Source organism: Colletotrichum siamense (genome assembly GCF_013390195.1).
Source record: "Colletotrichum siamense strain Cg363 chromosome Unknown KSG_Cg363_contig09, whole genome shotgun sequence".
Lineage (NCBI taxonomy): Eukaryota > Fungi > Ascomycota > Sordariomycetes > Glomerellales > Glomerellaceae > Colletotrichum > Colletotrichum siamense.
Genome location: NW_023501022.1, coordinates 1,190,424 through 1,205,463, shown reverse-complemented (window position 1 = coordinate 1,205,463; position 15,040 = coordinate 1,190,424). Strand labels below are relative to the sequence as shown.

Here is a 15,040-nt window from a genome sequence, read left to right as displayed (position 1 = left end):
CTCCTATCTTCTTGACTCTTTCCTCATCCCTGCTGCCCTGGTTGGGAACTCTCTTTTCTGTGTGTTTCCCATTCAGCTGTTGCCGCGGGACGACACAATCTCGATTTACCACTTGTTCCTTGGATCGAAAGAGGAAACAAACCCCAAAGGAGAGAAAGCTGCCATTTGACAAATTATCCTGACACGCGAGTTGTTCGCATAAGACTAAGCTTCTCTGAACCTTTACACCTCCCACACAATCACATTAACCTCCCCTACCCCCTTGTCACTGCCGGCCTGCCGATCTCTCCCCCCTGGTGCCCGCCCCCAGGCTTCACCTGTTTGTGAGAACGAATCTTTCCCCACACACACATATGGCCCGGTCGTCCTCCTCCACATAGCCTGCAACGACAAATAATAGGATATCCAGTACTACCTTACGATAGAAGAGGAAGCACCAGATATTCGGATCGGAAGACATCTCCCGGTCGAATCGGACCCCACGACCTACCCCGGTCACCAACCCACCGCCCCTCTTACCACCCCCGCCAATTATCATGGCCACACCGGCCGGCGGCACTGCCGATGCGCCGGCAGCTGCTCCGGGCCCCGGGCCGGCCCCCGGCGGAGCGGTCGCGACGGATCCCAATGCCCCGCCTCCGGCTCCCAAGAGATCGTGGTGGAAGCTTAGCACGAAGAACGTTGCGACGCTGAGGAATTTCATCGTATGTTCTTCTGATCGAGCTTGCATGTCTGTTGCGACGTGGGTTTACTGACTTGCACTATAGAGAATCTTGTCGTATGGCACATGGTATGACAAACTCATCATTATGGTGTCGGTATTAGGTGCCATCGGTGCTGGTCTCACTATGCCGGTGATGAACATTGTCTTTGGTGAGTGACACACCATTACCTGTCGCAGGGAAGCAGCAACTAACACAACTCAGGACAACTCGTCGGCACCTTTACTGGCTTCTTCAAACAAGGCACGCAGGAGACGCAAGAAGAGTTCACGCGCACCGTCAACCAGGGCGTGCTGTACATCGTTTACCTCTTCATTGCCAGATTGATCCTCACCTATCTGTCTAACGTACGTCTTCTCATTACACCGCCTAAAGCACACTCACTGACACAACACCACCACAGCTCGGCTTCCGCATGACGAGCATTCGCATATCCGCCGCCATCCGCCTGACCTACCTGCGCTCCCTCTTCGCCCTGCCCATCTCGATGCTGGACATGCTCGCGCCGGGCCAGACGGCCGCCATCATCACCATCACCGCCAGCACGCTGCAGCTCGGCATCTCGGAGAAGATCGGCACCTTCTTCATGTCCTTCTCGACCGTCATCGCGGGCTTCACCATCGCCTTCGCGTACAACTGGCTGCTGACGCTGACCACGGCGTCGGGGCTCGTCTTCATCCTCTTCGTCTACATGTTCACCACCCCGCCCATCATCCAGCGGCTCAAGGACGTCCAGGACATGGACATCGAGGCCGCGTCTGTGGCTACTGAGGCGTTTGGAGCCATCAGGATGCTCGCGGCGTGCGGCGCTGAGTTCAAGATGCTGGCCAAGTATGGCATGCTCGCGGACAGGTCGCGGGAGAAGGGCGCGGGCATGGCGTGGCTTGTTGCGTTCCAGCAGGGGCTGAGTGAGTTTATTCCCACGGCGTTCCTTCATGGATGTTTTGCTAACTTGCCGCAGTCTTCTTCGCCATCTATGCGTAAGCATTCAAGGATGTATACACCTGATAATCGGATTTACTAACGTTGTCTAGCACCTTTGCGCTGTCCTTCTGGTACGCGTTCAAGATGTACACCATGATGGTTCTGACCACCCCGGCCTCCCTCATCGTGTAAGTCCCCCCTGATCCTTCCATCCGGCAGGATGAACCTTATCTGACACCTTTACCTCCAGTGTGCTTCTCTGTATCATGATGATGGCGTCCTCCATCGGCCAGCTCACAGCCCCGCTGTCAGCTGCGTCGCAGGCCGCTGACGCTAACGCCATCTTCCACACCATCATCGACGCCCCGAAGCCGACCTACGGCAAGCTCAAGGGCCCCGAGGCGTCCGCCGAGGGCGACATCGTCTTCCAGAACGTCAACTTCGTTTACCCCAAGCGTCCGGACGTCAAGATCCTGGAGAACCTGAGCCTGACATTCCCTGCGGGCAAGGTCACCGCCATCGTCGGACCCTCTGGCTCCGGAAAGAGTACCATTGTCGGAATCCTAGAGCGATGGTACGAGTTTAACGGAGACCTGCAGGCCAACCAACTTGTAAGACTCGACCCAGACACCCGTCATCATCTACATCGACTAACACGTGACAGACTCTCTGGCTCAGAAACGGTATCATCAGCTGCGGCGGTCGCCTCCTCAGCGAAATCGACCCCCAGTGGTGGCGCAACCAGATCGGTCTCGTCCAGCAGGACAACGCCCTCTTCAACACCACCATCTTCAAGAACGTCGAGTACGGCCTCATCGGCACCGAGTTCGAGTTCGAGGACGAGTCCGTCAAGGCCAAGCTCATCGAGCAGGCTTGCAAGGACGCCTTCGCCGACGAGTTCATCTCCCGCCTGCCCGAGGGCTACCAGACCGAGGTTGGTGACGCCGGTATCAAGCTCTCCGGCGGCCAGCGCCAACGTCTCGCCATCGCCCGCGCCATCGTCAAGCAGCCCAAGATTCTCATCCTCGACGAGGCCACCTCTGCCATTGATGTGAGGAGCGAGCAGATCGTCCAAGCTGCGCTCGACCGCGCCTGCCGCGGCCGCACCACCATCGTCATTGCTCACCGTCTCGGAACCATCAGAAAGGCCGACAGCATCATCCTCCTCCGCAAGGGCCAGGTCGTCCAGCAGGGAACTCACCAGGAACTCATGGCCCAGATCGACGGCCCCTACCACCTCCTCGCCACCGCGCAGAAGCTGGATATGGGCGTCGAGGAGGACGACGACATCCTCTTCGGCGACCTCAGCTGGCGCCGCCCCGAGCCCGAACGTAACTCCCTTCCCAAGTCCATGCCCTTCGGCAGCAGCGAGGGCGACCTCACCGAGAAGCGGCAGAGCATCGACAACGTCGACGAGGACAGCAACCCCGTCACCGAGCGCGACGGCTCCGACGAGGAGCTCGAGCGCGGCGCCGGCGGCAACGTCCGCGTCATCAAGGAGCCCCGCGGCCTCTGGGCCCGCTGGCGCGCGTGGCACCTCTTCGGCTCTTTCGGTCTCCTCCTCGGCGAGCAGCGCAAGCGCTGGAAGACGTACATCGTCATCGCCGTCGCGGCCCTCGGCGCCGGCGCCAGCACCCCCGTCCAGGCCTACCTCTTCGCCGTCCTCGTCTCGCTCTTCTCCTACTGGGGCAGCTTCCTGCGCGTCATCGCCAACCACTGGTGCCTCATGTTCGTCTACCTCGCCGCCGGCGTCGGCGTCTCCCACTTCCTCCTCGGCTGGGCGACGACCACCATCGGCTTCGGCATCACCCGCGTCTACCGCAAGGAGTACTTCCGCAACATCCTCTACAAGCCGTCCGCCTTCTTCGACGCCGAGGGCAACTCCGCCGGCGCCCTCACGGCCCGCCTCGCCACCGACCCGACCATGCTGCAGCAGCTGCTCGGCACCAACATGGCCTTCGTGCTCATCTCGCTCTTCAACGTCATCGGCTGCATCGTGGTCGGCCTCGTCTTCGGCTGGAAGCTCACCCTTGTCGCCCTCGGCACCTCCATGCCCATCATCGTCGCCGCCATGTTCTACCGCGTGCGCCACGAGACAAAGTTCGAGGAGGCCAACAACGCCGTCTTCGCCGAGTCCGCAAAGTTCGCCTCCGAGTCCATCGGCGCCATCCGCACCGTCTCCTCGCTCACCATGGAGCAGGGCATCTGCCAGCGCTACGACGAGCTGCTCGCCGAGCACACCCGCGACGCCTTCCGCAAGTCCCGCTTCTCCGTCATGCTGTTTGCGTTTAGCGACTCCATCTCGCTGCTCTGCATGGCCTTCGTCCTCTGGTACGGCGGCCGCCTGCTCTCCGACCACGAGTACACCCCCTTCCAGTACATGGTCGTCTACATCGCCGTCGTCCAGGGCGGCATGTCCGCCGGCCAGTGGCTCTCCTTCGGGCCCAACATCGCCAAGGCCAAGACCGCCGCCGACCGCATCCTCGCCATGCGCGACGCCGACGACGACGAGACCACCTCCGCGGCCGCCCCCGCCGAGCGTGTCAGCGACGTCGTGCCCTACGAGGTGCACTACGAGAAGGGCGTTGAGATCGACTTCAAGGACGTCTGGTTCAGCTACCCCACGCGCCCGACGCCCGTCCTCAAGGGCCTCGACCTGCACATCGAGCGCGGCCAGTTCGCCGCCATCGTCGGGCCCTCGGGCTCCGGCAAGACCACCATCATCTCCCTCCTCGAGCGCTTCTACACCCTCCACGGCGAGGGCCGCGTGCTCTACAACGGCCACGACATCAACAGCCTCGACCTTGCAAAGTACCGCCAGAACATCTCCCTCGTCGCGCAGGAGCCGTCGCTCTTCACGGGCACGATCCGGGATAACATTCTGCTCGGCATCGAGGACGAGGACTCTGTTTCCGACGAGGCGCTGCACGCGGCGGCCAAGGACGCGGGCATCCACGAGTTTGTGATGTCGCTGCCGGAGGGCTACAACACCGCCGTTGGCCAGTCAGGCGTGGCGTTGTCGGGCGGGCAGAAGCAGCGCGTCTCGATCGCGCGCGCGCTGATCCGCCGGCCGTCGCTGCTGCTCCTCGACGAGGCAACGAGCTCGCTCGACAGCGAGACGGAGCGCGCGGTGCAGGCCGTCTTCGACGCGACGAAGGGCAGCAGGACGATGATCATGGTCGCGCATCGGCTGGCGACCGTGCAGAACGCGGACGTGATCTTCGTCATGGCCGATGGCAAGGTTGTCGAGAGGGGTGACCACGCGACGCTGATTGCGGAGAGGGGAGTCTATTTCCAAATGGTGAGTTATCATCCTTCTTTCCTGGGTATGAGATTCAATGCTAACTTGAGAACAGTGTCAATCACAGGCGTTGGACAAGTAAACGGATACAGCCCACAGGGGAGGTGACCCCCCGAAACGGAATTTGTTCTTCATTTTTTGTGTGTCCTGGCATAGATAAAGCAGAGAAGACTACAGTCTTTCATCATCATCATCGTGGTAGAGATTCCCCCCCTTTCAAGCTGACGCTGTTGTATCCCATTCTGTCTGGATTGAGGCGTTGGGAAAGCAAGATTGTAACAACATTGACGCCCATTACCACGGAATTTACCATCATTTTTTTCATTATCATCAGGGCCAATATCATATGTTATCGCGTCTCTATTTAGATTCTAGGCTCAGCTAGGCATTTTTTATTGAATCATGATCAAATCGGAACATGGATTGCTGCGTGCCTCTCATCGTGACCGTTCAATGAGCATCTCACGATGTCGCTTCAGGCTTCTCTCTCACTGCACAGAGTCACTCTCATCACATGTCAAAGTCCGGACTCAAGTAATCTGACCAATATTGTTACACAATTCCCTAACTCTACTCTAAACACATTTTTAGCTCTCTGACTAAAAAAGACTGGTACTTTACTTTTCTTCTGGCTTGTTTTCCGCAAAGCCAACCGTGCATTCCCAGGCAGCAACAGACACAAATTGAAATAATCATGGACAACGAAAGAATCTCGGATCATCCATCACATCGGAGGAAAGGAATCCTGAGAGATGAACGCACGGACACGGACATTCCCTAGACCAACAACGACAACTCGCCAAGACCGTCACTGCACCCCTTTTCGCGCTCGGGATGCGGCTCACGGAGGTCTGTTTTTTTTTTTTCCGTCTCATTGTCGGTCACCGAATCCCCAATACGGGACTCCGGGACCGAAATACACACATACCTGTCAACTCCACTCGATCCTAAAACGTGGGAGCAACCTTTTCCTCGCTCTGCTCCATCACGCTCCGCAGCTTCAGCGCGCGGAGCGATCCCCCAGACGGCCGCGACACATGTCCCCGCTCGCGAGCTTGACTGCCGCTGCTGCCTAGACTCATGAGCGACCGCGTGCGCGCGAGCCCGCCGCCTGCTGCTGGGTGCGCAGGGGAGTGCATGCCGCCGGTGCTCGACATCATGGCGGCAGAGCCGCTGCGCGGCCGCGTGTTGAGGCGGCTCATCATCGAGCTCAGCGCGGTTTGCGCGTCGACGGGGTGCTGGCTGCCGTGGTGCGAAGGCGGCGGCGAGTGCGAGCCGCGGAGGACGGGGAAGGGCGCCGGGGAGCCTGGCTGCGATGCGTTTGGCGTCCTGGTGAGAGAGGCGCCGCGGGGACGGTTGAGTTTGGCGAGGAGCATCTCGGCTGTGGGCTTGCCTCCCACGGCGAAGGGCTGGTTGAACCGCGTGGGGGACCGGCTGGAGCCGCGGGATGAGGGCGGTGTCGGGAGGATCCTGTTGCCATTCCCGCCCTTCCTGACGTGCAGCCCTTGCTCTTGGTGGTGATGGTTATGCATGTCACCTGCCATTTCTGGGGGTGACAGCAGACCGCTCTGCCCGCCGGCGCCGCTCTGTGCCATCTCGAGCAGTGCGGCGCGCTGGATGTCTTCGAAGTTCATGCCAGAGGGCATTGCGGCGGGCATCTTGCTCAGACGGCGGATGGCACGGCTGTTCTTCTCGACGAAGCTGCTCATGGCGCGCAGGGCGTCTGCGTTCTCGCGGCTCGCGACGACGCTGACGTCGCCCGTGTCGACGCGCCCTCGGGCCTGGTGCACGGCGTTGAGCGTCAGAGGTTGCTGCGGGTGGTGCTGGTGAGGCTGCAGGTGCGAGGGGTTCATGGCCGAGACGTCCTGTCGCAGCGAGGCCTGCACCTGCGCCATGACGCGGTCAAAGTCAATGTTCTGGTTCGGGTTCGCGCGCGACATGTAGTACGGCTGCTGGTTCTGGCCGGCCGCCGGGTCCAGCAAGTTGGAGGAGAGCTCGGCCTTGGTGGCCAGGACGAAGAGGCTGCCGTCGCGGATGCGTCTGCGGACGAGGGCCCAACGGGTGCGGGCCGGGTTCTTCTCGAGCTGGGGCTGGTAGACGGAGGAGCGGGCCAGCTGGGCGTAGAAGACCTCGAGGTGGCGGGCCATGCGCTCGAGAACCTGGAGGAGGAAGGTGGAGAGCGCGGTCAGGCGAGCGTTCTCGACGTCCGGGTCGGAGGACTCCTTGATGGAGTTTGCGATGCTGTCGAAGGCGTCCATGCCGTTGCAGGCCTCCTGGCGGAGGTCCTCGAGCAGGGCGATGTCGAGCTCGACGCTGCGGGCGGCGTAGGCGAAGACGCCGCGCTCCTGGAAGCGGAGGGAGGCGTCGGCGTCGCAGACGAACTGGCCGACGAGGGCGACCTCCTTGGTGCAGGTGGCGGCGTCGCCCGAGGTCTTTGCGCGCGCGACGGTGCCGAGGACGTCGGGCAGCTTGGTGTCGGCGGCGGGGCCGTTGGCGCTGGCGACGCCGAAGGAGAGTTTGAGGACGAGCTCCTGCAGCTTCGGGCCGAAGAGGGCTGCGAAGCCGCCTTGCAGGAGGCGGGACTGGTAGCCGTAGAAGGTGCGGACGGCGATGATGTTGGGGAGAGACTCGCGGAGCCAGATGTTGTTGCTGCCGGCGGGGTCGTGCGAGGAGTTGGTCTCAAGGGAGGCGCCCATGATCTCGTACATTTCGAACTGGTGAGCCACGAGGGTCTCGACCGTGGTGCGGAGGTAGGCGGACCAGAGGTCGTGGAGGGCAGAGATTTCGTCGCTGCCGTAGTCGGGCTTGGGGGTCAAGTGACCGACGAAGTACTTCGTCAGGAGAGAAGCCACCTCGGGGTTGTTTGTGTGGGCGAGGTTGTCGAAGGACTTTGAACAGTCGACACCAGCGTTAGACTTGATGATGAGGGTTCCGCCCGGGTGCATGGGACAGAAGTCGGTGACATCGTAGACGCTTCCGTGAACACCAATCCACATGCGCGATCCAGGGCGGTGGCCGGTGTGCAGGGCCAATTGTGACAGAGGAATGGTCGGCAGCGTACATGGCAGGGGCTTAGGGGTCATGAAGACATCAAGCATGAAGCGTCTCTCAGCAAACGCCTTGTTGACAATGGTATCGACGCCGCTTTCGGTGGCTGTTCTGTACGTGTAAATCGCCTTGCGGATTCCCTGCATGACGGAGTCGAACACAGAGACGGAACCGCAAACATAAAGATAGCCACCAAGGCCACCCTGCTTCTTGGACATCACGAGGTCGCAAATCTGGGCACCCTGTTCGACGATCAAGGTATCGATGTAGCGAGGAGGAATGTGCTTCTCGACGAGGTCGTGACCCTCGTAGGCCAGGCCGCGCGAGTCTCTTGAAAATGCGAGATGGACTTCCATGAAGTCCGCGTTGACGTACTGGCGGAGTTCTTCCTCGAAGCAGAACTTCTCGCGGGACTGGACACCGAGGTACAGAGAGTTCTTGCCTCCGGATAGACCGCTCTGAGCAAGACGAGCTTGCCAGAAGCTGCGGAAGGGAGCGATACCACTGCCACCAGCGAAGAAGGCGCAGGGAGCCATGGGGTCGAGAGGGAGCTGGAAGGCGGCTGGGCGCGAGACGCCAATGAGTAGTTCGTCATCGGAGTCGATCTCGCCCATCTCTACTGGTGGGTTCAGGAAGCCGCTGGAAACTCCAGAGCGAGAGATGTCTCTACCCTTTGCGAAAGTCGAGCACAGCTTGTACTCGGAGCGGGAGACAGCAAGGTCGACCGTCTCAGGCAGCAGCTCTTCCGTGTAGCTAGCAATCGAGTAGGTGCGAGGGACCTCAAGCTTGACCAAGTCGGCCAACCAAGACAGATCTTCGAGGTTGAAGACCCTGTCCCAAATCTGGGGAGGAGTATCCGTGACGGCATCCTGGAGCAAGTCGCCCAGAGAACCCCTCACAGGCCACTCATCGGTGCTCAGGACCTGCAAGACGGTGTTGGAGGATGCGTGAAGCATCCCGTGAATTTTGAGAGCCATCTCCTTGGTGATGGGAGCGAGGTGGCCGCGGCGGAGGATGTCGCCGACCGTCAGCTTGGGAGTAGCAGTCCTCCTCACGGAACCGAGGTGCATCTCGAAGCGGGCCCAGGTTCCTGTAGTCTCAACGGGAGCATCGATGTGTTCCTCCAGGCCAAGAGCAGCAATGACCTTGGCACACTCTTCCCAGCCGTTCAAAGGCATCACCGCCAAACGGTCACCAGGAGCCCAAGTGATACCAGTATCCCGGATATCCAGAGTCACCATCGCGATCGAGCGGGAAGGATCAGAATCGACAAACGATCTGCTTAACACACGGGTGACGTAGCGGCACTCTTCAAAAGTGCCACGCATCTGGTGGGGCTCGACGGGCAGAGCGCCTCGGTAGGGCTCAAGGCGCTCCTTCATGGCCTCGGAAAACTGACGGTGAGTCTCTTCCCACGGGCGCTCTCCATCGGCAGCACCAGAAGCACCGTTGGTCTCGGTACGGCCCGTCTTAGCGGCGACCTCAAGGATGCCGAAGACCTTGTAGCGGTGGACGCCCATAAAGCCGCGCTCACCAGTGTAGGCCTCGACAATACCATCGAGAACACCCATCAAGCGAGGATCCCCGGATTGCTGGACGTACTCAGGAATGCGGTAGTGGTACTCGATAGCCGCGATGAAAGCGCGCAGGTTGGAGGGGAGCCATGCGCGGAGATGGACACCCTCAGCACCGAGGAAGGATGTGTATCTTGAGATACATGTCAGTAAAGTGGCACGATAAGACAGATGTCGACTTACTTTTTCCTGCCCAAGAAAGCATCCATAACTAGGTAGGGCGGGAACTGGAGGCCAGAAGAGGCGGGGCAGCGCTTCGAGAGAGGAGCAGAGAACTTCGCCCAGCGAACCCATTGCTGGACGGGGACATAGTTCTCACCGGCATTGGGGTTGGTTGAAATGGAGTGGAAGGCGCCGGGCATGCGCTCCAGAATTTCTTTCAAGCGGATCATCTCGTGGAGAAGACCCTCATTGTTGCGGTTCATCACGTGCTCTTGGCAAGCAGCGATGGCGTCGGGGCCATGTTGAAAAGAGGCTGCAAGTCATGATTAGCAAAGCCGAGTCGGGAATATGAAGTCTGAGGTAAGAGAGGTGTAGTCCTACCGGATGTATCCGCAACTCCCTTGAGGAACGCCACCTCAGCACGCTCACCAAACATTGGCCATCTCAGCTCAATGTTGTCGAAACGGGCAACGTAGGGAAAACTTGATGTGGCGTCCTTGACCTTGAGGTTGTATGAAGATTGGTCGACGAAGGTAAGATGAGGAAGTGTTCGTCCCATGCGGCGGGATACTTGGAAATAGGGCAGCGCGATGCTCAGAGGAATGCCGACCAACTCCTCTCCCAAGTAGTCACCCATCTTGCAGTTCAATCTCAACTTGGACGGGTTCGTAGTCGCATTAACGCCGTCGTGGCCGTCGTACTTTTGCTCGAAGCGGTAGATGGAGCAAAGCATACCCAGCGCCACAAGCGCGGCCCAGAGTGCCTGGTCGGGGATGATGTCTTCTGTGCCCTCGATGACGGGGGCTGCGGCGATCGATTCTCTCACGCGGCCGCGGGACACGCATCCGGGCATTCTCTCGGCAAGATCGGACCAGATGCGGCCGGGAGATCTGGCCAGGGCGCCGGCGGCCTCGTCGTAGTCGGGTGGGCAGAAGCCGTGTTCTATGCTGAGATAGCCGTCCTTCCAGCCTGTCGCGGGACCGATCTCCTCCGCTCTCAGCATCACTTGCCTCGCCGGTGCGCCGAGGGCGACAGCGAGAAGATCTTGTTCGTTGACATTCATTGCGTCCATCTGTTTTTGGTCCTTTGCTGAGTCAATCTCTTGTTGTGAGGGGTAGCTGGAATAGAGGATCTGGTTGATGGACTTGCGCTCCCTAATGCCTGTGTTAGTATGCATGCTATTAGGCATATAGAGTTTGACTTGGACTGACCTCATGCGGAGCCATTCCTCGGCATCGACTCCTCGAGGAATCTTTGATATTGTCAGTATATCCAAGCATGTCAAGTCTTTTCACGATGCTGACTTACATCGAATGCTGTGTGAATATCGCCCGGCTGGGAAAAGCCAGAGAAGGAACATCCTCGAGGTCCCATACGACTGCTCGATCTGCTTTGCCCGCCCGCCGCGGCAGCACCAGCTGGACACCTCCCTCTGCCTCCCATGGAACCCGATACCGGGCATGATCTCTCTGAAAAAGCCATTTTCGAATGTGTGTCTGTGTTGTGTCGCTTTGGTGGTCGGAAAGCTAGAACTTGTGAGAATAGAGTACTTATTAACAATATTGGTCAAGAAGGCCGCCAGGGCAGGAGAATATTAGCACCGCCAGGGCAAAAATTGGGAATGGCCTCTAGCCGAAAAGCTCCACACAGAGAATAAGAGAAAGAGTCAGTTGAGGAAGACGGAACGAAATGAAGCCTTCATGCCAGCGGGTTCGATGGCATCCTAAAAGGGTCGTTCAGCACCGACGGACATCGATGTCGTCGGTGGAGCCGCCTTGCCCATTTTCTCCTCCCCGAGGGACCCAAGAACGGGACCCATGACAGCAGGGAGGCGGAGGACGAGAAGGAGGAGCAGCATCAGCCAGCGCTACCGTGTCTTGGCCCCTGCATGTCTACCCGTCCGTCTCTCTCCCCCGTCTCCATCGGTCCCATCCATGGGCCATCCATCCCATGGGCAAACAAAAAAGAATAAATCGCAGACCGGGGTCACTAGACGGGAGGTCTCCGCGGTCGTTTGAACTCTGATTCACAGCCGTCAGGAACTCGTGGGCCAATGGGAGGAAAAGAAAAGAAAGGGAGCCAGGGGCCTTGTTGACGGGCGAGTTGCACTAGCGGCTGAACCCCATGAGGCCAAAACACGCTAAGATGTCGTCTTGGGTTGACTTGACGCCATCCCAAGTTGAGGGCCTTGGCTGCTGCGTCCTCTCCGCTGGGACTGATTGGGTTTGCTTGGGATCTGGTGAGTCGATGTGCCAAGATGGACGACATGCAGCAGGTCTTGGGATCACCCGTGATCTTTCATGCGACATGCAAGTCTGGTAGAATCGGGTTGATCTCTCGGCGGGAAGCGCTCAGGGGAAGCTGAGCAGGATGTGAGTGAGTAAATCTTGTCCCAGCAGCCTGTGTTTTGGGATCATAGCATTCGGCATATCTAGCCATCGCCCACTTGGGCAACTTCCTGGATTTTTTTTGGCTGGCCCGGGGAAGTTGTCCGTTGCGACAACTGACGCCCATCGTGTAGCGTAGCACAAAAAGTTGAGGTGAAGTGAAGTGTGAAAAAGAGATGTAGACAGGGGGTTGTGAGGAAAATAGCCTCAGTTCTAACGACCGGTAACGTCAAGGTGGGTACAGTCTCTACAGTCTGGCCAATCATGTCGCGTTATTCCGTTCACATATGGTTCTGTACCTGCACAAAGTACGTACCCTGATCTGCCGGTGCCACAATTGTTCTTTTTCTGAATCTACGGGAAGGTGGGGGAGTTTGAGAGCTTGGCATCTGTCCCCTGGCAGGTTTTGGCAACTTTGACACTCACCAAGACTCTGCTGCTCCATCGTAGGGCAGGGTACCGTTGCATTTGGTTTCTTGTTCCTGGCCTAAATTCCTCGACCTCTGGCAGGTTTGCTGCAAGGAGCTCTGACGCTGTGCGCTGTCCCCCCCAGCCGTCAACGGCGCCTCTTGTCTCTTTTGTCTTCCAACGGTTGATCGAAGATGCTCTCACTCAGTGCAAGCAATGGAGAAAAATCTTGCCCCCACACGGCTCCTTTCCCCATTGATCTCCTCCGAGTCCCAGACAAGTGACAGCATGGAGCAAGCCCGGACACGGCCCCTGTCACACTTGACGCCGCCCTCTGTGCCACGGGAGATTGCCCAGGAGGTACCATTTCTTCCGCACCCTATCCATACACACTACCTTACCACTGAACCCAATGACCGGTTGCAAGTCCTCTGGGCTTGCTCAACTCACGATGACGCGCGTTCCAGAACCTCAGAGTGCTGGTCTGCGATTCTTGGCAGTCCGAGCAATGCCATAACCAGGCCCGCATTTCGCGATCCCAACCACACGTTTCCTGCCATGGCTTGCGGACGGGATGACCGCCCAGCAGGACGGCTGACCAGCCCACGTGAATTCGTGCTGTCATGAAAATTAAACATAGGATCGGTCGTCGGTGGGCGAGTACGCGTGTCCTTCAGGGGCAACAATAACCGACCCCATGTCCGCCGCCTCGCTCCCACTTTCCATTCCCAACATAAGCTCCGACGTGACATCTGCGTTAGTACCAAAAAGGAGAAGTCAGTGCCCAGGGTAGCGTCTCTGTCCCAACGTCAGGAATAATGGCTTAGTTGGTAGGATGGATGGGACATTGGGGCGGGTTTTGGCCGTTTCCTTAGGAGATGGACTACAACACCAAAAAAACTTAGATGCTTGGCGAATTTGGCGCAAACCGCAGACCAGACGGATATACATGATGCACACATCAACCTCGACCTCCCCTTCCCGTCCGATTTGGGGAAGTCTGCATTAGCACCCAAGCCTTCGGTGCTGAACTGTATGAGCCTATCTAATTATGGCTCATAGAAAGACGCGGCCCCTATCCGCAATGAGCATGGGGTCATGATGTGATGCCTCGGGTTACCCCCGCTACCCTTGGCATTCAAGCAGCGGCTTAGGCCGGACAGCATGGGGGAGGACAGCTTTAGCGCCCACCTTGGGACACTCAAGCTTATTCGACGTCTAAGCTTGATCGGTTGCCGGAAATTTCTTCACTTCCGCTTGGGAATTTTGTGGGAATTTTCTTCCCCAGAAGCCGCGTAATAGACAGGTAATCCGCGCCTCGTGAGTGAACGGGAAAGGGGGCCGTTCAGCCTCCGCCTCAGCCCAGAATTAGAGTGTGTTTTTTGTTTGCGTATATTCCCATGTCGATATCCGCGCGTTTTGGTGAGAATCTGACTTGTTTCGCTGGGCCCGACAACGAGAGCACAGCAAGCGGCTTTCATCGGAATTGTCCGCTGTTTCGCCCGAGGCCAGTGCGCAGCCCCCGGAGGACGACCGGATATGTGGGGTTCAGACGGACGAGTGGCGGAAAAATAGGGTAAACACCTTCGGTGAGGCTTGTCTCGTGTTACAGTCTAGAGAGATTTTACCCATATTTATCCTGATGCCCCCCCGAAAACTGCGACAATCGAGGTGCCATAGTCACGTCTCACTTGGGTGGCTGTCGATCGCCAAAACGCCCGATGAGCTAGACTGTGGTCAGTGTCCGAGCCGTCCTTGGTGATGGGCTCATCGTGATGACATCTCGGAGAGAGGCATTTAGACGTGCTGATCTTAACTGTTGATGGATCATATCACCGGAGCTGTGGTCAGAGTTCCGGTGTCGCTTGAGCCTCACCGGTGCACTTGGCAGGAGAGTTGCAATGTCCTCCGACGACAGTTCTCAGGCCAAATCTATCTCGAAGCTTTGGACATCAAGCTCACTGCTTTTTAGCAGTCTCGTGGAAACAGGTGATATTTATGTCTTCCTGAAACCCAGTCACATCCCACCGGCATAGGCGCCCAATCCCATCGAGTAAGCTACAGTGTGCGGGTGAAGGCATCCCCAATCACCTCCTCGTGCGATCTCTGTATGCGCTGGACTTTCGTTCGTCCGCAAGTTGACAAGCTTTGCCCACTAAATTGTCCACAATTGCAACCTGCGTAGCGTAGCACCGTCCAACCGTTCCCTATCCACGCAAAGCCCACATAGGCCCTCTCCAAGGTAAGATTCGGTGGGTATTGTGTGGGCTCTTGACGCCCCTGATGGAGCGGCTCGATGCCAGTGGGGGCCAATCTGTCACACGTGGCATTGGAAATGTTTCAACGCCCTTTCGTGGACCGAAAACGCCCGCCATCCTGGAATTGCAAAGAAGAAGCAATCCTTCGAATGCGACAATGGCGAGCCTCGAGGTTGATCAACCATATGATTCTTGCTCTTGGAAAGTGAGGTGGGGCCATTCATCCCAGTCTATGATGAGCTCTTGGGCCATCTTC

General features: G+C 58.3%; 2 protein-coding genes across 2 annotated transcripts; one reads left to right on the top strand and one right to left on the bottom strand.

Moving 5' to 3' along the window:
- Nucleotides 1-536: 536 nt before the first annotated feature.
- On the top strand, nucleotides 537-5,029 carry BEA3-0 (ABC transporter BEA3; the record flags this gene model as incomplete). Its single annotated transcript, XM_036644908.1, has 9 exons — nucleotides 537-704; nucleotides 768-873; nucleotides 927-1,069; nucleotides 1,126-1,630; nucleotides 1,684-1,702; nucleotides 1,757-1,834; nucleotides 1,897-2,257; nucleotides 2,311-4,947; nucleotides 5,027-5,029. The coding sequence occupies 9 exons, from the start codon at nucleotides 537-539 to the stop codon at nucleotides 5,027-5,029; spliced, it is 4,020 nt and encodes a 1,339-aa protein (XP_036489356.1).
- Nucleotides 5,030-5,894: 865 nt separating this feature from the next.
- redA (NADPH oxidoreductase A) lies at nucleotides 5,895-11,105 on the bottom strand (the record flags this gene model as incomplete). Its single annotated transcript, XM_036644907.1, has 5 exons — nucleotides 5,895-9,702; nucleotides 9,753-10,044; nucleotides 10,113-10,885; nucleotides 10,943-10,983; nucleotides 11,040-11,105. The coding sequence occupies 5 exons, from the start codon at nucleotides 11,103-11,105 to the stop codon at nucleotides 5,895-5,897; spliced, it is 4,980 nt and encodes a 1,659-aa protein (XP_036489762.1).
- Between the last annotated feature and the right edge of the window lie 3,935 nt (nucleotides 11,106-15,040).